The 24,133-nt window shown below is 56.2% G+C and overlaps 1 protein-coding gene across 1 annotated transcript; it reads left to right on the top strand.

Annotated features, from left to right (window-relative positions):
* Positions 1-11,888: 11,888 nt before the first annotated feature.
* On the top strand, positions 11,889-13,407 carry IER5L (immediate early response 5 like). Its single transcript, XM_066332724.1, has one exon. The coding sequence runs from the start codon at positions 12,169-12,171 to the stop codon at positions 13,156-13,158; it is 990 nt and encodes a 329-aa protein (XP_066188821.1). The 5' UTR covers positions 11,889-12,168; the 3' UTR covers positions 13,159-13,407.
* The last annotated feature ends 10,726 nt before the right edge of the window (positions 13,408-24,133 follow it).

Below are 24,133 nucleotides of genomic sequence, written 5' to 3'. Positions count from 1 at the left end.
AGGGCTGGAGAAGCAGGAAAGAATATGCACGTGCAAAACAGAGCAAGGAAGAACATCCTATGCCAGCCTCCTGCCAGAGGCTCTTGGTGCAGACACACCTTGTGTTTTCAAGGAGCAGCCAGAGCCCTGATCCTCAAAGCTGCCAGGGAAGAGGGGAAGATAAAGAGAGCCTTTTGTCCCTTGGCTTAGCTGTGATGGGACAGAGAATCCAGAGGTGCTTTTGAGATGAAGGAAGGCAGTCAGACTTCATAAACAACAGCCCTTTGAGCAAACCCAGTCCACATCAGAAATACATGTGTTTCCTATTCCCATTATTACACACCAATGACTACCAGAACTGAGGAACAGGGTTAGGCTGAAGTAGAAAAGCAGTAGGTAACATTTCTGCATCAACCCATACTTCAAGGAATAGTCTTCCCTGGCCATTTCCAAATCTTCTACTTTTCTTACTTCTTTCTGCCACCAAGGCACTCACAACCTGATGCTTCTGCACCTGTCACCTCAGAGTGGGTCAACACCTACCTCCAAACCCCAGAAAGGAACAGAAACTCCAGGTGCAAATCACCCAGAACCTCACCTTGCTCAGTCTCCTGAAGGCACCAGCACTGCTCATCTCCAAGCACTGTTACCACAGCCCAGGGGAGGGCATTCCCAGGGCACACCTCATGGAAAAGCTCTATAAAATGGGGCCAAGGCCTCAGCAGGTACAAGCTGACCTCAGCAAGCAGAGTCACAGCAGAGCTGACCTCATGGGGAATGCAGGAATGTTTCCAACCAGATTTGGGAGGGAAACTGGCATGAACAACACAAAGGTGCAGCACTGCAGGATGCCAGCATTTGCATTCATGCCACCTCCCAGGGTTGTGCATGGAATCAGGGCTGCTCCCACTTTTTCTGAGCCAGCTCCTCTGGGCAGGAGGAGACAAGCATGAGCTCCATGCTCCTGGAGCTGCAGTCCTCCCTTCTCCAGTGGTGGGAGAAGAAAACAACATCAAACAAGTTTTGGGCTGTCGCTTCCTGACATCCTCAGCAGTGCTGCCCATACCAGCACAGCATTCTTCCACCTCCTTCCCATCGCTGAGGCTGGAGAGAGAGAACAAGTGGCTCTGATTCCCAGCCTGGGGGTAACAGTGGCTGGGGAAGGATGAAGCCAGTTCCTCTCCATTTCCCAGTTCTGGGGCACTGCACCAGCCAGCAGGGAGGATCTCCTTCCTGCTGTCCTGCTCCTGGTGCAACAAGGAACAAGCCTGCACAGGGCTGTCACTTCCATGGGAAAAACTCATCTGGGCAAGGTGGAAGGGAAGCCCTGGCATCTCACAGCTTCATTGTCATCTCCCTGGAACTGTTTGCACAGAGCTGCTCTGTCCAGATCTTCCTGCCTCTTGCTTGAAGGAGGAAGGCACCAGCCCATCTCCCACACCCAGACTTTGTTGGCTCTGCTTCGTTAAAAGGACTTCCATGCAGTTTTGGACCAGACTTTCTGGTTGGCATCACTAAGTCTTCGGGGCCAGAGAGTTTAGCACCCAGCATTGCCTACTCTGCACTACCAATCTTCCTGCTGGGGGGAAAACCCTTTAGCTCTGCTTCCCAGTCTGAAACCCCAAAGCACTGGCCAGGAATTAAGACCTCCCTGACCTGATCCTCAGCATCCCAAAATGCTAACTCAGGCACACAAAGAAAGCAGAAGCTCCACAGTGGTGATCTGTACCATCTAAAAGCCTTTTATTTCATTTTGCTTGCTCTCTCATTTTAAGCTGGCCACCAATACCTTGGGAAACACAGGCTAGAGAGACTTAGGATTTATTTTTGAGAGCTTAACATCCATTATGCTCTTAAAAAATTTATGCCCTTAAGCATCTCCACAGTGGCTGCTGAACACCCATTAAAAAAATTTCATCCATTGCTTAAGCCTGACAAGTCTCACCTTCAAGAGATACCCGTAAAGACCTGACAAGACAACTCAGCTTGAGTCCTGAGCTCCTAAGACCTGACCATACCACAAACAGCCCTGGGAAAGACATTATCCCCCAAGAGAGCGAGACACCAGAGGTGAGGTTTATATCCCAGAGCAACCACGATGCGCTGATTTTGCCACAGACGACTGTGGCAGGACAGCTTGATGTGTCAGTTGGAAATGCAATTAACTTCGATGTGCAAGGGGATAAGGGAAGAACTGAGGTTCCTATGGATGCAGTTGCTTGGTTCTTAATTCCTCTAGCAACGCTAGCCTAGCGATGTTATCCACGTTTCATTTCTACCTTTGGCAGAGTCAAAGTTCCCTTCAGCCTTGGGGATGCCTGTGCATATGGGAAAGTCACACAATGGAAAAACTGCCACTGCACCCAGGACCTGTTTGCAAACAGCTTCACCTCCAAGACCCTCAACTCACAGTTCCTGCTGCCTCCTCCAGCAGCTGCATTTCATCCTTTGGGGCTTCTGCACCAACATCAGACAGGAAGGGTCTGGGTTCAGTCTTAGTCTGAGCAGGACTGTGTCAGAAGCAATCAGCTCGAGGGGTGTGGAGGGGTGCACACCTCAGCAGCCTCAGTGCAGGGCTCTTTAGAGGCACCTGCTGCAAACACAACCATCACAATGTGTTATGCAGCTGTAAGGCTGCTGGTATGAGGCTCCCAAATGGCAGGAAAGGGATGAAAAGCAAAAAGGAATAAGCAACAGAGCTAAAACAGGCCTGTAGGAGAGCTTTTGTGTGCCCTTCTCCACCAGAGAGGTTCACCAGGTCTCTGTGGAGCCCATAATTTCCCCCCAAATGCTGTATCCAGGGCTCACACAGCCCTGTAGGCAGGTCCCTGCTGGGCCAGGCACAGCACACACATGTACAGGAGCTGTTTGCAAGGCAGCAACTTGCCAGCATTGCAGCACCAAAGAGGACAGGGAGCGCAAGGAGCACACAGAGTGAGTGACCGGACCAAAGTTCAGCCCAGTATACAGCACCCACCATCTCGCCCCTCACCTAGCCTCTGAACAGACTCTGGACAGCAGCCAGGCACAGCACAAGGTGTTAGACTGAGCCCCTGTGATCTTCCCTGCATCCCATAGGATCCTCATTGTTCACAGTTCACTATAAAGGCTGCACTGGTGCATCTATAGACTGCTGTGAACTGGCAACAGCAGGGGCAGGACCCTTTACAGTTCCTTGTCTCAGCATCCCCGAGGCAGCAGGCTGGCTGCACCCACAGCACAGCAGCATCACGGGCTTCCTGCAGTCCAGGTTCCTTGAGGGGTGCAGCAGCCAGCAGCTCACCACAGGCTGCCTCTCCCACTCCACTGTTTCCTTTTGCACCAAAAAAGAATGTGATATCAACTCTGCTGCAGCCCAGAAGGGTCTTTCTGCTGCCCTCAGTGTGTCCAAGAGGTCGCAGCTGCATGGGTTGTGCTCCAGCACCCAACCACACGAGTCTCTGCACACAGGGCAGCCAGGGCCAGGCACAGCAAGGCTCTCCAGATACCAGCTCTGATGGGCTTCAGCCCTTCTGCTCCCACCATGTCACTCATGCGCCAGGAGCTTTCTGCCCCCAGGGAACATTTCCTCTGCTCTGGGTATGAATTTCACCCAGACAACTCCAAAATCAAACAAGACCAGCACCTCTGCCCACTGCCAGCGATGCTGGACCAGGTACCAGGCTGGTGCATTTTGGACACTATTCTGAACTCATAGCACGGACCAGTTAGAGCCCAGTTCCAGGCAGGAGCATATGTTCCCAATGCTCTTTCCAACACCCACAGTCATGAGGGAAAAAGGATCAAGTAGAGCCCCTCAGCAGGCAAACATCCAGGCTGTGAGGAGGCTGAGCTGCACCCAAAAGCCCAGGAGCAAAAGGCTCAGCCAAGAATGCTGTGTTCATCTCTGCCACCCAAGCCCTCCCCTTACCTTCATGCTGGTGACAACCCACGTGTGAACTGCAGTGTGTGACCCCGGGAAGCAAAGGCAGGCCTGGGCCACCTGCCCCAGAGCATCACCCAGCTCAGCTGCCAGCTCCCTGCAGCACCACAGCCCCCCCACACACACACCAGTTGCGTCTGGGTGGTTATTCCTGCTTTTCCAGTCAGCAAGGTTCTTGTGCTGCACTCCACCAGCCTCTCTCCAGCACATTCACCTGCCAGAGAGATTTCATCCCCCTCTGCCGAGGCTCAGAGGGGCACTGAGGTAATGACCACCAGCACAGGGAAGCAGGGACAAAGCAGTTGAAAGCAGCCAGTGCCAGGCTGCAGCTGCCCAGCCTCACTGGGACAGATGTCTCACAGGCACCCCCACCACGATCCCAGTAAAGGGTCTCCCACCCAGCTGTGGCTCCCACCACACACCCAAGCCAGCCCCGGCTGCCCCACAGCAGGCGGGAGCTGCCGAGGGCTGGATGCTCCGCAGTCATCTCCCTCCAGGTTTGCACAAGCTGTCTAGAGGTAGCTGCTGGCGAGGGGCCAGGCAAGCCGCGGTGGCTTTGATGTGGGTGTCTGCTGGGCACATGCCAGGGCCGGGCCAGGGTGTTTAGCTGGAGGCACCGGGTGCTAGACTGAATTATGCCGGAGGGAGGAAGAAATCTCCAGGTCACGGCTGTGCCACAGTGGCACGAGAAATCTGCCGCGCTGCCCACGTCGTCGCTAACTCCACGCTTCTCTCCAGAGCTCTTTATCTGCGGCGGCCATGAGCGGGGATATCTCCCCTGCAAGGAAATAGATTTTTCCGTGGCATAAAGAGCGCTGGGGGGTTCGGCACTCACACCCCGGCAGCTCCGGGCTCCCAGACAGAGCGCGCCGTGAGGAGGATGCTCTGGTGGGGATGCAGGACCAGAGCGGTCCAGCGCAGCGCAGCAGCCCCGCGGCGGGCGGGCCCGGCACCGCGCCGGCTGCCGATGCCCAGGCGCCGAAGGAGTTACTGAGAGCGGGAGATGTCGTTAATAAGGGAGGCCACGCGAGTGATTTTTATCTTTAAAAAGCCCACAGCCCGGGTTGCGCGGCTCCGCTAGGGAGCTCGCTCGGGCACAGCCACTGCTCCTTTAAGGTATATAACAACAAAGTGGGTGAACACGCTGGCTCCTCCCCGAGCCGGCACATTCCCTCCGGGTCCCCCCGCCCCAGCCACGAGTGGCAGCGGGGACCCCCACGCCAGGCCCCGGACTACCAGTCCCGGCACACCCCGGGGGTTTGCTCCCTGCCGGGGATTGTAGTTCTGCCGCCGTCTGTCCGTCCGTCCGCGGGGCACTGTAAGGCCACGCTGCTCCCGGCCGGAGGGGCTGTGCTCGGGAAAGGCTGGATGTTCCATGACAGACGAGCTGCCATTAACCCTTTCGGAGCCCCGCGCCGGCTGCCAGCACTCCTGGAGTCACTTTCGGCGGGGAAGGGGATTCCCATTGGGACCCCACCCCGCCCGGGGCCAAACCCCCATTCAGTACCCCAGCGTTCATTCCCCAGGAGAGCCTCAGCTCCAACTTGACTACAGTTTTTACCCCAACTGCCCTCCCTACAGATTTGGCAGGAACAGAGGATTTGGTTTGGTTGCCCTCAATGTCAAGTGTCACCTGCACCCCGAGCCCTGGGCAGGTCGTGTCACTGGAGACGTGCAGTGCCCATCACAGGAGTCACCCAAGGGTCCGCTGCACCAGACACTGCCTGTGTGGTAAGACAGGCCCTGCCCTGCTCTGATGAGTATCTAGAAACCACGGGATAGGGGAGATGGGAGGAGAAACAGAGGCAGGATTAACCCTAGATCACAAGTGCCTGGTCTCCACCCCTCCCAGAACCCTGTAGCAGGTGATGCCCAGCCTCCTCCAAGCCTGCTGCTCCCATCGCCAGCAGGGAGCACAAGTCCTGTCCTGCTCCACCCAGGACAGACGGGAACAGGATTTGCAGGTAAGATCCCTCATTCATGCTGGTGCTGGAGACAGACTTCCCAGTTTGGGTAAAGACTGTGCTCCAGCACAGCCTCATTTACAGCTGTAACTCAGGGTCAGACCAAGTCCAGGGATCAACTCTTGGCTACACCGCAATAAAGACTGCAGGATATCTGACCTAGCAATTAAAAGAAGGTCTCTATCAGATACTACAGCCCAGCAAAGAGCACTGGTTGCCCAGGGCACCTCATGGCTATCGGAAGTGCTGCTTTAGGATGGCAGCAGCAACACCCCACAGCAGCTCCAGAGAGCCACCAGCTGCTAAGGCAGTCCCTTGACACAGACTTGCTTTCTCTCCCACAACGTCAGAGTAACTCCCAGGATCGCAGATGACCACAGGAGAAGGATGAGCACCGTGGCTGTCCAGTGAGGTTTAATGAGCTCCTTGGCTAGCAGGGCCCAGGGGAGCACTCAGTCTCCAAGCATGAAATGCTCACCAAAAGGAATAGACCCCAACTGTATCCCCTTTTCCCAAAAGGGCAGCTCCTAAGCTTGCCACACAGCATTATCTTGCAGCTTTAGCATCCTGTAATGGTTTTGCAGGAAATCAATGGCCTCCAAATGCCAGAAACAAGGAGACAAGACACCAACAGGAACCAGCACAGCTGGACAGATTTGTTAGAGACATGGGGAAGTACCTGTGCCAGAAGCTTTACAATGCTGCCCCTGGAGAGCATCACACAAGCAGCTCTGGGCATGAGCTGAGCCACACAGCTCACACCAAGGCCAACCCAGATGCTGCAGCCTCTCCACAAACACCCACAGCTCTGCTTACACCATCAGCACCTCATTCCCCTCCTCAGCTCTAGCAAGGAACAGATCTGCTACTGCAGATTGACCTGTGGGCACAGCAAGCCATCAATGGGCTAAAGTACATCAGCAGAGACAGAAACTCCCTTCTCCTTTGGGTCACATCACCAGCTGGCCAACACAGCCTGCATTTTCCCTCTTGCAGCAGGATAAGCAGAGGCCACTCAGGAGAGGATCAACAGTAGGATCCTGGTAGCAATAACCTCCTAAATCCAACCCTTCCAGGGTAAGTTAAAAGAAGAATCATAGAATTCCCATCCAAAGGACCTCCCAACACTCCAGTAGGAGCATAGAAGGCACCAGGAGAGTTTGTAAGCACCATGTGGGGAACAGGTGCTTGGCCACACAGCAGCGAGAGGCCATGAAGCAATGGCAGGGAAGCTTACAGAAGCACTCCTACCCTGCACAGAGGTTCCCAGGAACACAGGAAATGAGATGGTGAATTTAGGAATGAGCAGACCAAATCAAAATACTGAGCATGTCATTCATGTTCAGTGCCACGGTGGTGCTTGGGAGGCATTATACAGCTCCCCACCTAAAAGCATGGAGAAAAGATAATTAAATGGACGCTTTTTCAGTATGGTTTCGATCCCTTTTTCTCCAGGATTTTATACAAAGTATTTGACTGCGATACCAAAGCTGTGAGAAAGAGCTAACAGCTACAACAGTGAGGTGACAGCCCTACTCACAGCCCTCTTGATCAATACAGATGGATACGCCTCTCCAAGGGCTGCTGGCTTTGGGAGCCGACACGCCCCATTCCCCACACGCTGCAGCAGAACCTGTGGGTCTGCCCTACAAGTCCTCCCAAGATGGGGAGCAGCCTGGGGAGCCAGGCAACATTAAGCTTGCCCAGAAGAGGAGAAGGTGGCAGAGGCCAGCCCTGCTCCAAGAACTCAGCCTGAAAACCTTGTTCTGGCTTGTTTTCCCACTAGCTTTGGGTGCCTGACTTTTAATAAGTAAGCCTGAAAAGCAGGCTCCTTTTCAGACATGCCAGGCACCCGCAGCTCCAGCTCACAGATGCATCTCCAGGGAGTCAAGTTCCAGGTGCACCCAAAAAACCTCGTGTTTCAGCCAATACCCAAAGGCTTCCATTTCCTTGTCTGAGAAAAGCTGGGCAGTGCCCAGGCCCAGGACTCCTAGGCTCAAGGGGAAATTGCTTTATAGCAGCCAGTCTAATTGCACTGAAATTATGAGATCAAGCAGTAAATTCACGTCTGTGTTCGTTGCTCTGGGTGGCAAAGCTGCACTGGCAAGCGCCTGATCTCCAATTGCTGCAAATTCACGTTTCATTGGAAAGGGAAGGAGGGGGTTAATGAAGGAGAGCATTGCCAGTTGGAAGTGCTACCTAAAAAGGGTTTCTCCTACTAGCTGAAGCAAAATGGTTTCTCTTGCCAGCTTGTTTACTCTGCAGCTGAGAGCAGCGGACCGCCAGGTTTTGCTGCTGGATCCTGCTGCAGGATCGACGGCTGTGAAACCAGCCCTGGCACAAGGACATCAGCAGGGCTGGACCAGATGTGGTACAGCTGCACCATCCCCAGCCCAGGAACAGCCCCACAGTGCCCACATCACAGGCAGTGTCCAGGACCAGCATCATCTGCACCAGAAAATGTGTAGCTCAGTGCTCCAGAGAGCAAATCCTGTGCCCATCCTCTTCTCTTTTGGGGAAATAATGGTCCTCACCGTATAAAGGCCAGGTAAAAGCTGGAATTACATTTAACCTACATGGTTTTACATGAACTGTCCACTACAGCAGTAGGGTCCTCAGGGGCCTTGCCCATGGAAAGAGCATCCAAACCCCAACACCAGGGAATAGGGATGCTGGACAGGACACACAGGTTTCCCTGAGAAAGGCAAAGCACCAAACCCATTCTGCCCCACCTTGCTGCTGCAGAACCAGAAAATGGACAGGACTCGTTATCCTCTTCAGAAAAGCAGAGCTTGCAATCGTGTGCCAAGACAGGTATCAGCCAGATTCCTGTCTCTGGGAGATTTTGGAGTCCACAAGCCAAACTGAAGCAGCGTGGCTCTCACAGTGCACAGCCCGTCCCAGCTCCAGGATTAAAGCCACCGTGTCTGCAAACAAAACATTGGCACCTGCCAGGAGAGCCAGCCGGGGAGGAGAGCTAGACTGCAGCTGCTGCAGCCCTGCCGGCCACAGCACGGTGCCCAGCAGTCAGCGCCAGGATCAGGCCCACATTTTATAGCCTTTATATTAATTACCCAGAGTCTAAATAAGATTAAAGTTTTAATTCCGTCTTCATCTCCTAGAGGCTCCTGCTGTGCTCTCGGGTTTTCCTGGTGCCACGAAGCTTCTCAGGCAGTTACAGCAGAGGGCACTTCTCTGACAGCCAGAGACAGCAGCAGCTCCTGCATCCAGGGCTGCCCCGCGGTGCCCGACCCGGCCCCGAGGATGTGCCACCCTCTGCACCCCTATAAACCCGGCACAGCTGCAAGCAGAGCTCTGCAAAACCTGACCCTTCACTGAAATCCACAACTCAAGGCCAGCCGGGCCACTCGATGATTAAAAAGCAGAGGGCCAGCACTGGGCAGCGTCCTGAGGCCACACTCATGTCGTAGGTGGGAAGGTGAGCAGGAGCTCGAGGCAGACAGTGTCTGCCAGGGCAATGCTTTGTGCCTGGCCCCATCTGGGCTGCCCAGGCCACCCCATCACAGTGAGCCAGTGGGCAATCCAAGCCCTTAGTCTGGACCACCTAGGCTGGAGTTTTACAGCTGGAGATGGGCCAGAGAGTAACAAATGCCAGCTGAGCAGGAAAAGAAATCACTGCCTGTGCTGGCTGGGTGGAGGATATGGCCCAGGTTGGCAGCAGCAGCGCTTGCTGCCCTGGTTCCCCAGTGCCCATGAGGATGAGGAACATGCTGCAGACCTGCAGCTGGGGCTCAGTCCACAAGTACCAACCCCAAAAACCCATGAGGGCAGAGCTTTTGATCTCGCTGAGCAGCAGCAAGACCTTGCTCAAGCCACCAAAGCACCCAAAGCTCAGCACTGACCTATGTAATGTGTCCAGACCTAATCCTACTGCACCCAGTAGTATCTGCACAGACGAGCTCCAGTCATCACCTCCTAGACCTCCAGCTGCTGTGCAGCCACAGCCCTGGAAAAGCCAACTTGCAGCCAGGGAGAATTGCAAGGGAGAGAGCGTGGTGGAGGAGAGGACGGACACAGCATACGCCCCATCTCCAACGCTGCCCATACCCTCTGCCTTGAGCTACAGCCACACCTTTGGACAGGGTTGTGATCACTTTTTACATTATGAACAAGAGCATGGGAATGCACAGAGTATCATTCACCCAGTTTGTGTGGCTGAAGGCAGATTTTGGAAAAGGTTGCTCCATGAGCACGCAGGACTTAGCCAGGTACCCCTCAGGGAGCAATGAACTGCCCTGGTCCAGCTGCTGCCCCAACCACCCTTCCATAGGAACAAAGTCCTCTGTGATGCTGGGTCTGCTCCCAATCCCTCGAGTGGAGGACGTGGTCAAGCTAAGCCAGCAGAATACAACCAGGGCCAGGAAACAAGGAAAGCCCTCCAAGCATCCCCCTCAAAGCCCCCACGGAACCCAGGTTTTGCACAGTGAGCTGATGACCCCAGTGATCACCCTGCACCAGTGCCCCTGTGGTTTAGAGTTTGGGCTGCACAGCAGGAGCCAGGGCTTCAGAGGTTTACTTTGCCATGGGCTCCCCAGCACACGCAGACATGAGGCTGCCCATAGCTACTGCTAAGGTATGTATGCCAGGGTGACCCCAAGGCAGGCACCCAGCCTGGAGGACGTCTGCAGTCAATGGAGAAACCCCCTCCTCTCTCCCCCACCTTCTGCTTTCTACAAAAGACGCCGTTTCAGAAGCAGCTCCCGTTGCCCTGGCACTGCAGTCCCTTCCTGGCTATCCATCTCACAGCCCTTTCTCCCACCCAGACACTGCAGCCTCCTGCCCTGGGCCCCTCAGCTCTTACCTGGTGGACAAGGACTACTCTTCTACGGTGCCACCAGCTTCGGTGGGTGCTAGTGCTCCCCGGGCGCGGCGGTTGGCTCTCTCGGTGACTGGGGCTTTTAAGCAACAAACGTGAGGACACCCGTGACTCTCTGCATGCCCTAAAGCCACCCCTGAGCCCCTGCGTCCCTAACCCCCCAGGGAGCAGCCCACATCCCTCCCCTCACACCCTTCTGTGAGGAAGCGCAGGGGCCGCGCTGCCCTGCAGAGCCAACAGTGCCGTGTGCCCCGAGGCGGGACGGAAGGCCTTAATTAGCCCATAATTAACCCGCGCGCGGTCCTGCTCTCACTTTGGGGGGCAAACCAGGTGTGATTGGGGCACTTTGTGAGGAGTGACTGATGGCACGGTCCTGCCCCCACGTCGGGGGAAAGCCCTGACTCCCCTCCAAACACGGGTGAGGGCGGGAGCTCTGCGGGCAGCACAAGCTGTGACCCCGCCGGGGGCTGTCGGGGCGGGGGGACCCCGCGGTACCGGGGTGCGGCCAGCACCTGAACCGGGAACTCCCGGGGTTAGGACAGCCCAAAGCGGAGCGGGGTATCCCACCGCACCCCGGGGCATAGCATTCACAGAGGGTGCCGGTCCCACCGATGGTCCTGAGGAGGATACCCGGTGCCTCAGGGGTGTCACCGGGCGGGATGGGGCGGGGCGTGCCGCGCCCCCGCCCCCGCGGCTGCTCGGGACCGCCCACCGGGGCGGGCACCGCCCCCCGCTCACCTGTGCGAGGGGAGCGGCGCGGGGAGGCCTCGGCCCGGCTCCGCCGCTGCTCGGGCGGGCCCTGCGGTGCCCCCAGTGTCCCTCACCCGGCCCGGCCGAGCCCCGGCCGCCCTCACGGGCCGCGCCGCGCCTGACACCATTTGAACGGCGCGAGGCGCCCGCCTCACTCCTATTGGCAGCGCTGCCCGCCCGTCAAGCCGCCTGCCGCCTTTCCATTGGTAGCGCCGGCCCTGGGGGGCGGGGCCCGCGGGCCGGCGCAGCGGTATAAAAAGCGGGGGCCGGGCGGGCGGGCGTTCAGTGTCTCTGCGCGACAGGTACGGGCGGGTGCGGGGGGCCGCGCGCGGGTGGGCGGGGCGGGCGGGAGCGCGCGGAGGGGCGGGCGGGGGGCGGCGCCGCGCGGGAGGGCGGGGCGGGGGCGCGCGCGGCGCTGGTGGCGCTGCCCGCCCGCGCCGTCCGTGCTCGGAGCGCGGCGGCGGCGGCGGCAGCAGCGGGAGCCCCCGGCGATGCCCGCGCTGCTCCCGCCGCTGGCCGCCCCCTGAAGACACCCCTCTCTATTTGCCCCCCTTCTCCAGCGACCTCAGGCTCTGTCCCCCCTTTTCCCCTTCCCCCCCTCCCCTTTATTCCCTCCCCCCCGCCTCTTTATCCTCCTTCCTTGCGACCCTCCGCACCCGCCCGGCTGCCGTGTGGATGCGGGCCGGGGCGCCTGGCTGCGCGGGCGGCGAGAGCCGATGCTGAGGGGCCGGAGGAGGATGGAGTGCACCCTCGATGCGCAGAGTTTGATCAGTATTTCCCTGCGGAAGATCCACAGCTCCCGCACGCAGCGAGGCGGCATCAAGCTCCACAAGAACCTGCTCGTCTCCTATGTGCTCCGCAACGCCCGGCAGCTCTACCTGAGCGAGCGCTACGCCGAGCTCTACCGCCGCCAGCAGCACTACCCCGACGGCGCCCCGCTCCTCGCCATGCCCGCCTGCCCGCCGCCCGCCGCCGCCGCCCCGCCGGAGCTGGCGGCGCTCCCGCTGCCCGCCGACACGCAGGACCGCGAGGCTCGGAGCTGCGGGGCTGCGCGGGGCGGCGCGGAGCTGCTGGAGGTGCCGGTGTGCGCGGTGCCCCCGGAGCTGCAGCGAGCGCCCTGCAGAGACTCGTCCCCGGGCTTCTACCGGGCCGCCGGCAGCGCCGGTCCCGGTGGCGGCGGCAGCGCGGCCCCGGGGCTGCTCTACGCCGCCGGCTGTGACTTCGGGAGCGGCGGGGCCCCGCACTGTAGCAGCCGCACCACGGTGCTGGATTTGGACACTCACGTCGTGACCACGGTGGAGAACGGGTACTTGCACCAGGACTGCTGCTCGCAGTGCCCCTGCTGCTGCCAGCCGGCACCGGGGCTCGCCTCCCCGCCGCCCGCGCCCGGCACCAAGCGCAAGTATTACCCGGGGCAGGAGGAGGAAGAGGAGGGGGTGGAGGAAGGGGAGCCGGGGGGAGGCGGGGTGGCGGGCGGCCCCCCCTTCGCCCCGTGCACCAAACGCGCCCGCTTCGAGGAGTACAGCGCCGAGCACCCCCAGGACTCTTCCAACATCTCCAACTTGATCTCCATCTTCGGCTCCGGTTTCACGGGGCTGGTGAGCCGGCAGCAGGCGGACTCGGAGCAGCCCCTCAACGGGCAGCTGTGCAGCAAGCAGGCGCTGGCGAGCCTGGGAGCCTGGACTCGGGCCATCGTCGCGTTTTAGAGAGAAGTGGGGGAGCAGACGGGGTGCGGGGGGGGTGTTGACAAAACAGGGGTGCGATCCGAGGGACGGCGGCTCCGGAGGGGGGACCCTGAAACAAAGGCAGGGAGGGGGGTTGGGGCGAGGGGAGGGGGGTGCCGAGGGGTGCGCAGGGGAGGCGGGAGGGCAGAGCCGCGCTAGTGTTTTATAAATTGTACAATAAAGAAAAAAAAATCTAAGATCTTGGGACTTTATTTTTGCAGAGATGAGAGAGAGAGAAAAAAAAAAAAAAAAAAAAACAAAAACAAACAAACGGAAACAAAACAAACAACAACAAAAAAACAACAACGAAGCACCTATTTAAATAATCCTCTTTGTGTCCGCTCGGGTTCTTTTTCGCGGCGGGCTTCCTGGAGCCGGTGCTGGCGGCCGGTAGCGCCACGTGAGAACCGGCACCGGCCCCGGGACCCCGCGGCGGGAGCGCCCCCGACCCCGCTCCCCGCCCCGGGCCGCCCGCGGCTCGCTGTGTTTCAGGCTGCGGACAGGGGAAAAGCCGCTGCTGCCCCGTGGCTTTTGTGCGTTTCTTTATATATTTAAAGGAACAAAAAAAAAGAAAGAAAAGAAAAAAAAAAAGGCAGAAATGAAAACATTTCAACTTTCCTCCCAGAAGAAACGTGTGAGATGTGACTTCTTCCCACCGCTTGTGCCAGGGGAGTGCTGGAGGGTTCTGAGAGATGAATGTGGGGAGGGTGGGAAAGGGAAAAACTGGGGCCAGGGGCTCCCTCCGGGCTGCTCCCCGCCGTGCCGGGGAAGGGGCGAGTCACCCCCGGCAGCCCGGAGCCTCCGCCTCGGTGTGTGCTTGCGATGCCGCAGGTAACCGTGGAACACGACTCACGTCTCCAATGTGTGTGTCGGGTCTGACCCTTTTTTTTTTTTTTTTTTCTCCCCCTCTATTTTTTTTTCTTTCTTCTTAAGTTTAACTGTTCCGGTTTCAGCCTTCCCAATCATAAAACCAGCATTGTTTAGTCTTGTGAAGAGATTGTCTCCTGTAGAGTCTCTTGATTTTTTTTTTTAACATTATTTTTTAAAGAAAAACCTTTTGTTGTAAAAAGGTGGGTTTTCTGGTCGTCATCTCCTCCTCTTTCTTTTGCCCACTCCCAACTTCACGGTATCAGCACTGTGTGTAACTGAGGATGCTTTGCCAAACGGTCTGTTGGGGTCTTCTTTTTTTTTTTTTTCCCTGCTCCTTTTTCTTTGTTTGTAAGCCTGTATTTTTGTGCATATGGAATTGTATATCACCGGGTAAAACTGTTCAGATTTGTTTAAATTTATAATCTTAATAAAAAGTCGATTATAAAGTTGCTGTACCCTTGCTTTCCTTCACCCCGCAGCCCGCTGAAGCCCCTCTCCCTAGCCACTGCCTCTCCTGTGCACCGGGGAGCCTTTGCCGAAACTCCAACCCACCCCCTGTGCCCCCCGGCCTCGGAAAAACCCCTTTGTCTCCTCCCCACCAGCATTCAGATTCCCCCTCTCCCCGCACACACACACGCGCAGCCCCTCCGGCTGCCAGGATGCAACAAAAGCCCCCCCTTGGGTCCGGCTGTGCCGCGCAAAGCGAGTCCCAGGTGGGGAAGGGGCCGGAGCTCGGGTCCCCTCCCCGCTCCCCGGGGAGCAGCCGGGACCCCCCGGCCCTGCCCCGACCCGCACCTGGGCAGCGCCGCCGCCTCCGCGCCCCCCGACGCGCTCGGGAAGTTTTTTTTAAGTTGGAGTTTGTTATCCCCGCTCGGGGCCGCTGGGTGGTGCGGGCGGGTTTTCCTTTTTTTTCTCCCCCTTTTTGTGCATGTATTTTTTTTTTTTCCTCCCCTCCTTTACCCCACAGGAACGAGTCGGGGCCGCTCCGCGCCCCTCCAACACCCCCCCCGGCCACCTCAAGAAGGGAGAATTATTATTTCTTTTAACCCTGTGCATAACGCACAGTTTCTAACAAGCAGAGCAAATCCCGCAGATAGAGCTGGCCCTCTGCCCCCGCACCCGCAGCGTACCAGGGTCCCCCCTTACCAACACATGAACAAAATCCCCCATTCCCAGCCCCGCGCATCACGGTGCGAGCGCAACCTTCCCTTCCCTCGGGCTGAGAGACCGAAACCACGGTGGAGGGGTTTCGGGAGGGGTCGCAGAGCAGCGGAGCCCCCGGAACCCCCGGAGCCCCCCTGAACCCGCAGAGCCCCCGGATCCCGGAGCCCCCGGATCCCGGAGCCCCCGGATCCCGCTGCGCCCCCGCTCCGCGCCCCGCGCCCGCAGCGCCCCCTGGCGCCCACGGCGGGAGCCGCAGCGCCGCGCGGGGCCGGGGGAAGCGGAGGGAGGGGCAGGGGAAGGGGCCGGGGCCGCCGCCGTGTCCCCAAGCGCCGCTGCTGCTGCCCCCGGACAGCCCTGTCCTGTCCCGCAGGGCTGAGCGCGGCTCCCTTCCCCTGCTGATCCTCCAAACAGCCTCCTCTCAAAAAAAAAAAAAAAATTACAATTGAAAATGTAAGCCCTGTAACCCCCTGCCCAGGCGCAGAGGCACTGCGGGAGCACTGCTGAGCGCACCAGAACTGGCTCTGCGAAACCAGAGCTGAATGAATATTCACCCATGGGGCCATGGAGAAGCCCCATTCCCTGCCCCCGGGGCCTCCCCCGGCCCCATCCCGCTCCTTTGCCCCGGGAGTCCAGGATTCCCGGCCCGGAGGCGGCTGGAGAGGGGCCCCGGCAATGGCATTAGGAGAAGCATTGGATGCTCCTGCACCCATAGCCCTGCCTGCTGCCCACAGTATTTGGGGGAAGTTTTAAACCCCAGGTGCTTCTACGGACGCCCACAGGTCAGCGCAGCCGGCTGCTGAATCTTAAACCCAGATCCTTTTCCTACAGCCCCTGCACCAGGCAGCCCAGCCAGACAGGGTCAGAGCTCCCTTTAGCCCAACAGCCACACGCACACACATTCATCAGCCTCCCAAACCGCTCCCCATCTCCCAGACCTCGGGGTTCCCAATAATAAAGTGGCCATCTACAGGAGAAGCACCCGCTCCTGCAGGAGTCCACCACCCCAGGGGCACCTATCCCTCCAAATCTCCCCTCTCCCGGGGAAAGCCAGCTCTCGTCCTCTGTGACAGTGGAAGTTTCTGGGGCTTCAGTCAAGGTTTCAAAGGCTGGAATTGGCAAAGACGCCTCCGCATCACCGGTACGCACACGGGGAGGGGGAGTCGGGGTGCGTATGCCACAGGGACACTCAAAAATCCGTCACTGAGGAACGAGGAGATCCCACAGCTCCGCGGAGCCGCGAAGACTCACACGCTCTCGGTGGCGCAGTTATTTATTTATTTTAAACGCTGGTACATGACATTTTTCTTCTTACGAAGGCGGCGGCAGCAGCAGAAAGCCCATCACAGCCTCTCCTGAAAGCAGAGCCTGGAAACCAGAGTCTCATCTGCATATTCATAAGTACCTGATAAATTAATCATGATGGCAGAAGCATTCAGGCTAGAAGGGAGGTGACAGGGGAAGGTTGCACCCCCCAACACAAGCCCATCCTCACTCTCGCACACGCTCCTCGTCTTCCAGGCACAAAATGTTTTGATCCCTTCACAAGTCGGCTGAACCCCCCGAGCGCTGCGGGGAACGGGGCTGTGCCCCCTCACCGTGTCAGCAGGCACCAACCACACCTCGCCGCCCACCCCTGCGCTCCCTGGCTCTGGTGAGAGGTGCGGAACAGATGGGCTGGAGCAGGGTGGAGGACCCAAAATCGGAGGGAGCTCTGCTGCCACCTCTTCACCCCCCAGCCCAGCCCATGTCAGCGCCTGTCCCCACGCCAGCTCTGCCCCCAGCACTGCCCGGCTTTTAGCTGGTGCTAAAGAGTTTGACCCTAAAAATCGTTCCATGTCCTCTCTCCCCTCCCGAGTGCTCTCCCGGCTGGGGGTGACCGGGCATGTCCGGCAGCTCTGGAGCGGGAATAAGGCACAGAGGGGTCCTGTGGAAGGGACAGGCGGAGTGTGGCTGGCACAGAACTGCAGGAGGTGGAGGAGTGAGGGGAGCCAGGGGAGCCGTGCACCCTGCCAAGGCAGAGGGAGCCGGCTCTGTGCACACACCCCTCACTCTGCCAGCTGCAAGACAGCTGTGGCTTTCCCTTCCCAGTGCAAAATGCTCTCCACAAGCAGATTGTGGTATCCTCAGTGTCACCACACCGAACCCCCTTGCTCTGGGGAAAGAGTCACCCTGCCCTGAACAGAGACGCTGCCTCCGGTAACAGAGGCAGAAATTCAACCCGAGGCTGGAGCAGCGCCTGAGCCCAGCGCGCTTTTCCCTCGGCACAGCGGGCAGGAAGGACAGGAGGCACCTGGCAGCTGCCTGTGGAACCCAGGAGGGTCCAGATCTCGCTTGGTTTCCCTGACCCAGAGGCAATTTTAGAGGTGGCTGCCGGGCTGGGCTGGGCCCACCAACAACAGAGGGTCAGCACAAACCCAGCACCCAGCAGTCACAGGGCTCTGCCCTGCACCCCCAACACCCCACTGGTGCTTGGGGGGCTCAGATCTGGCACTAGGGACTCACAGACCAAGCTCAGCACCAAAACCAGTGGTGCAGCCACGTTCTCATGCCACTGAAGAAGCTCAGCCTGGAGGAGGATGTCACTGCACATCCAACAGGTCTGTCTGCACCAGGAGGGACAAGGATGGACACATCCTTGATGGAGTGATGGAGAACTGAGCCTCCCCTCTCCCAGGTTGCCAGTCCAGCTCACCCGCAGTGCCAGGGGGAGGTTGGGCACCTACCCGAGGAAAACCCACCCTCACACCATGAGCCAAGCACCAATTTCCCAGGCGCTGACCCACAGCTGGAGCAGCTCCACATCCTCCTAAACCACAAGTGCCAAGAACAAGCCCATATCCAGTCCCAGCAGCTCATCCTCAGGAGAGCAACTCTGTGCTCTGCAGAACCCAGTGCAGGACCTATCTGTCCTTCCTTCCATCTGTGGATTTTCAATCAGATCTCTCCCATCTCATCTCCCCAGCTTAAACACAAATGAGCAGAAGAATATTTTGGGATCTACACGTGCTAGCAGATGTTTGTAGGAGTCCCCTGCAGAGAGAGCAGTAGGAGAGCAATGGGGGACCCAGTACGTGGTCGAGAGGCCACTGCCACCAGCAGTCTGTTTAATATGTTGAGTTTGGTCTGGGCCTGGGTGATTAGCACCTGAGCAGTAATTATTCACACTTGGCCTTTCTATATCCTGCTTACAGATTTGATGATTAATGTTGCTCCTTGAGTTAAGCCTGCCCTGGATTTACCAGCACGCGGTGGGAAAGTTAGGAGGAGGCTGTTGTGTGGCAGAAGCTGCTGTCCCTCACATTGAACAGCAAAAACAGCACAATAGAAAAATTAGAGTAAAAAGCACTTTTCACAGGAGCAGCAGCCGCTAAGCAGAGAGCAGCCATCTCAGCAACACTCTGCCACCACCATCGACGCACGAGGAGCTTGGTTGTACAGCAGGAGAAGCAAAAAACCTCCCTCAGCACTCAGAAGACACTAATACCAAATGATTTAAGGGTTTACTGGCGCCCCAGGGACACAAGCTGGGCAGAGCTCTGCAAGCAAAGTTGGGGTGCACAGATCCCCTCAGCCACCTTTCCATCAGAGAAACACAATGAGGGGTCTGCAGAGAAGGACCTGCTGCCCCCACAAGCCGGGAAATGGGGAAAACCAGCTGCGAACTGCTCCACACTGAGACTTGCACAGCTCAGCTAAGCAAAATCCATAAGCCTGTGGTGGGATTACCTGCTCTCCTCTGGTGGCAGTGCTGCTCCTGGATGAGGGGGCTGTGCTGCCAGTGATGGTCTGGTCCCCTGCAGAGGGTCCCTGGGGCTTTGCAGCGCTGCTGACCAAGACCCTTGGAGGCTGAGGGCTTCTCCAGCTGCTCCTCAGGGCAAAAGACATTTCCAGCAGAGTGGCTCTCTGGGATTTCTATGCCAGGCTGGCAGGAGCTTCATCCAAGATCTCAGCCAATGCCAAACAGCACATGGAGGTTGGCATGGAGAGAGGGAGACAGCCAGGCCCAGAGACACAGCCCAGGCAGAGCTGCCCTGGCTCCTTTCCTCAGGGAAATCACTGACTCCATGTGCTATAAATAAAGGAGCACAGACAGAGAAGCCCCCACTAAAACCTGCTCTTTATCCTCACTCCTGGCCCCATGACTGGTCCAGCTGAGCAGGATCACCTGTCCCACACCTGCAGGGAATGAGACAGAGCATTAACCCCATCCCTGCTTCTGCCCAGAGGAAAGGGTTTTCCCAGGGAAACCTCCACTTCCATGATGCTGCTGTGGACCATTTCTGCTCCCTGCAATCCTCTTTTCTGGGACTGAAGCTGCCCCTTCTTGCCTGGCTGGCAGGTCCCCCATTGGGCTGGATCCATGTGTTTTCCCCCCATACCTGTTGTCCCAAACTCATGAGGACTCCTATGTGCCAGAGCACAGCCTCTGCACCGTGCCTCTGCTCCCACCTTTCCCATGTGGGAAGCTCCAGCAGCCACTTCATGGCCCCACTGGGCTCAGCCCCAACAGACAGGAGCAGCTTTGGGGAAACCTCACCTTCCTCAGACCCCTGATTATTTCCACACTTCCATTCTGGGAGCTCGGTTTCTAATAAAGAACCCCCAAAGCAGTGCTTTCTCCCTCTTTTCCTTACCAAAACGAGACTTTTGCACTGAAATGTGTGAAGCTGCATTTTTTTCCCTCCCTTTTTCCCCAGGTTTTGCAACATGAAAGTGGATGTTGATGTGAATGGAATTTTGAAATTGGACACTGGGAAGTTCTGTGCTGGGAGGTGACTGTTTGCTCACAAAATCGTCCTTTTTTCAAGCTCCCCGATGAAATTCTGCACAATTATTTTTGTCTCCTCCTCGCCCAGCCAGCCCAAGTGCCCCGCGCTGCTCCTGCTTTTGTTTCTCCTCTTCTCCCTGGTGAGGATGAACAAAACACCAACCATTGCCCATGCCCACTCCTCCTCCTCCTCCTCCTCCTCCTCTTTCTCCTCCTCTCACGGCTGCCAGCAGCGGAGCTGCCTGCCTGGCAGAGAGCGCTCAGGATTCGGAGATCGTCCGATGAACTCCCCCCAGCAGAGAGGTGAGAGCTGGGGCTGGTCGGATGCGCAGCTCAGGGAAGAGCATTCCAGCAACTCGCCCTTCTGTTTGCTTTGGTGCTGGAGAGGAAACAGCAGCCCAAAATACATGCAAAGGGACAGGCTTCACCCTCACCAGCCCCGGGCTGGTGTGAGGCAAGGGAAAGCTCTGCAGACAGCTTCCAGCGGGTTGGGATGTGGGATGACCCCGCACAGGGGTGAAGCAGAACCCAGGGGAATGCTCTGGGCCAGGGGATAACCCCCACACCCAGGCTCTGTGTCTGCTCTCTTCCATCCCCATCTCCCCACAGCACCATGAGCATCCTGCCTCGTCCACTCCCATATGCACCAGAAGGCAAGGACAGCTGAAACAGGACGTGGAAACCCAGGCTCCGTGCTGCTGTGCCCTTGGCTCAGGCACACGAGAGATGAGGAGGAGGATTGAGCCTCCAGTTTCTCCCCCTGGAGTTAGCACTGAATTAACTCAGCCTCAGATTGTTTCAGGAGCACTCACATCCAGAGCTCCTTCAGCTCAGCCCACTGGTGCCTGCAGGGTCAGGCAGTGCCTCTGGCTTTTTCCTGGGCTCGGGATCTGTTAACTCGGGAAACTCAGGTTTTGGAGCACATCTATTGTAACAAACAGCACTGTGGTCATCCAGGCTCTTCCCTTACTGCCCACAGACCATGGAGACCTCATGCTTCAATCTGATGGGATGAGAAGGGGAGCCAAATGCCAGCCAGGGTGGACCAGCAATTCCCACGTCGTGTTCCAGATAGGGTGTGATCTCCTTTCTTTGTCCCATGGTCCTCACCACCACAGGCAGTGACCAGAGCACGCAGACACGTTTGGAAGAGGCAGGGTAAGGGGTGCAACCAAAGACTGGCAGATGGAAACTCTGCAAGAGGCAAGAAATCTGGTCCATCTGACCCCAGTTTCAAATTTTCCTTGTTATTGGTACCTCAGGTTACAGTAAATAGGACCACACCACCACGCTGAGCAGAGAGGACACACGAGCTGCTGGAAGCCAACTCATGGCCAGCTCCCTGGATTTCATCTTCCTGATGTATTTATGTCAGCCCATGCCCAGATTCACTGGGTTTGTACAGCAGGGTGGTGGTTTTATCCGTGGTCTCCAGGTGGGAAAGGGAGGCAGTGTCCTCAGGTAAGGTCACAGTGGGTCTCCAGGTAGAGCAGGCAACTGAACACACAGATCCAAATCCATCTTGACCAGTGGCAGCTCTCTCATGTTTATGAAATTTATGTTTGACTCTCTCCCCAAGGAGTCATCTCCCATCTTTCCCCTTTAATTATAAGAATTAGTAGGTTTGATGTATATTTGAGGGTTTTTCTTTTCCTGTGTTGACAAAGTGCAATACTTGATGACTCTAACCCCAAATTCTCTGTGACACAGATACCCTACCAATTATAAAATACTTCCAAGCTCGCTCCATAAACCCCTTTGCTGTTGCTATTAGTATGCATTAACATTTTATTGGTGTTACAGGATGAAACATCCAGTCTTGCAGCTCCAGTGGGCTTGGGGATTTCCAGCATCCTGCAATATGTATCCGTGCAGAGGAAATTAAAATGTGGATGGATCAGCAAGATACAGTCAAATCCTCTACAGTAATTTGGAGAAGACTAAACTCTGGTGCTAGTGGAGCATATTCCAAGCTATCTAATAGAGAGTTGATGATCTCTGTAACAGCCTTTTTGTAAGTTTTATTCTCGCCTACATGGGAATTTTTTTCAAAGAGGGTATGTAATACCTAAACTAATATTTTTAAAGGTATATGCTCTAAACATGGAAAAGTAAGGCCCTTTGAAGAGTAGTCACTTCCAGTGATCAGCAAGTACTTGATAATTATCAAGAATATACTCCTGTATCTTACAACCTAGCTGGAATTTCTAACCACACCAGTCATTTCTCTATAGTTTGTATCACCACAGGACACATAAACTCTTAGGAATATTGTCATGCTTTGCTCTTTTAGTCACAGTACAACACAGATATCCTTTAGTAGCACCAGCACTTGAAGCCCAAAGTGCTGTGTCCACCCAAACAGCTGTAAGAGCATGGTGCTGGTGTTCAGCATCACATACTTAACCATCTCAAAAAACCCCTCATTTTCACACATGAAACTGGGAGGAATTAATTTCCAAACAGAAAATCTGGGTACCTTGACTTGTGCAGTGCAGTCTGCTTGGGTTTATCTCTCCCAGGTGCCTTAAAACACAGGAGAAGCAATAAAGAACTGATCCTCTGCTTTCTCTCCTTCCTCCATTTATAGGGTCAGCAAAACCTTCATCTACTTTCTAAAAGGAAAGGAAATGTGCTCAGGAGGACTTAAACCCCACACCTCAGTGCCCCTTGGGTCAGGGCCCTGCAGCACCACTCCTACACGACTCCCCTCCTGGGGACTTTTTGTTTCCATGGGTGCGACCATACCAAGCATTAAGGAGCCAAATTTCTAATGTGGGATTTCGATGTTATTTATTATCTGTGTTACAGTTGCAACTGGGAACATGGGGAGGGACTCATTCCAATTTTAGCGACGACTGCATTAATGCCCTGCTTAGAGCCGGTCCATGTAGACATTCCCAAGCCCAGGCTTTTTATAGCAAGCAGAAGCAACCACTCCACCCCCTGAAAGGCCTTTTCTAACCTCCAAAACCTGCTTACAGCCCTCTGCTCCTCATAACAAGCCTATCTCCAAGCTGATGATGCCTGTCACGGTTCAGCCCTCGCTCAATGTGTCCTTTTTCAATTTGGCTCATCCTAGTTTGAAGTTTGGCACAATTTTACAAGACCCTGTGTGTCCCCAGGATGTTCAAGGAGTTTCTCCAATGTCAATGGCAAGAGTGCTCATCCACCAAAGGGGAAGCAAAGTTAAAGGATGAAGATATCTCCTCTTGGTTGTTAGAGCACGAAATGACCTCCAAAAGCCCTGTTAAATTCTACATCTGAGCCACGAGAGTCCTTGTTGAAGCAGCAAGGAAATTCTTGTGAGCTTCTCAACTGTAGAAGGTTTCCACCAGCATGTCAGCAGTGGGAGAGTTCAGGGTACTTTAGCAGTTATCATTAACAACCAGTTTCACCTCCTCCAACCCATTTCTGCCTCCTTCCCTCTCTCAGGAAGCCAGTGTAGCTGCAGGGACACGGAGTAGAGTCCAGGGATCTTGTGTGGTTCAGCACCAGGTCCTTGGTGCAAAGTGCATCTTCATCTTGGCAAGTGCCCACTCAGATTTTGCAGGTCCTGCTCTGGGGGCTGCTTTGTTTATCCACTTGCAGGATCCCAGCACTGCACGGTGGAACTGAGCCACACACCAGGGACAAGTTAATACAGCGACAATGACATCAAGTATTCTTTTTCTTTTTTTATTCTGTTACTTCTATCTCCACATGATGCTTCATTTAACTCTTACTTCACTGGCTGCCATGAGTGATCACTTATGAAGGAGGGCTGTGAAGGAAGAGACAGGGCAAGGCTGACGACGATTCACAAAACTCACCCTGTGCAAAGGTAACAGCTGTTAAACAGCAACACGAACTGGCCTACGTATGGAAACCCCAAAGATCCAGCTCTGAAAACTGAATTTTTTTAGAAAAATGGCTTGGTCAGTGGGCTGAGGGGGAAGATGGCCAGAAACCCACGCTACGTCTGCTTCCCCTTCACTGTGCGTCGTGTTCGCCAAGGGACACGTTCAAGATGAATTCAAGTGCCTTGAGAGAAAACATGTGTGATCCAAGATGACATTTCTGCTCACCATCCAGCCCTCCACACTGCTGCTGCTTTTAGCAACACGTGCTCACACAGTTGGCCTGTGTTGATGGAGAAGATGTAACCTAGAGACA

Source organism: Sylvia atricapilla, chromosome 19 (assembly GCF_009819655.1).
Source record: "Sylvia atricapilla isolate bSylAtr1 chromosome 19, bSylAtr1.pri, whole genome shotgun sequence".
NCBI lineage: Eukaryota > Metazoa > Chordata > Aves > Passeriformes > Sylviidae > Sylvia > Sylvia atricapilla.
This window is presented reverse-complemented; position numbering and strand designations above follow the sequence as displayed.

What these genes read in the sequence shown, in the direction of transcription:
- IER5L (XM_066332724.1), top strand. Translation starts at nt 12,169, where the DNA reads ATGCTGAGGGGCCGGAGGAGGATGGAGTGCACCCTCGATGCGCAGAGT.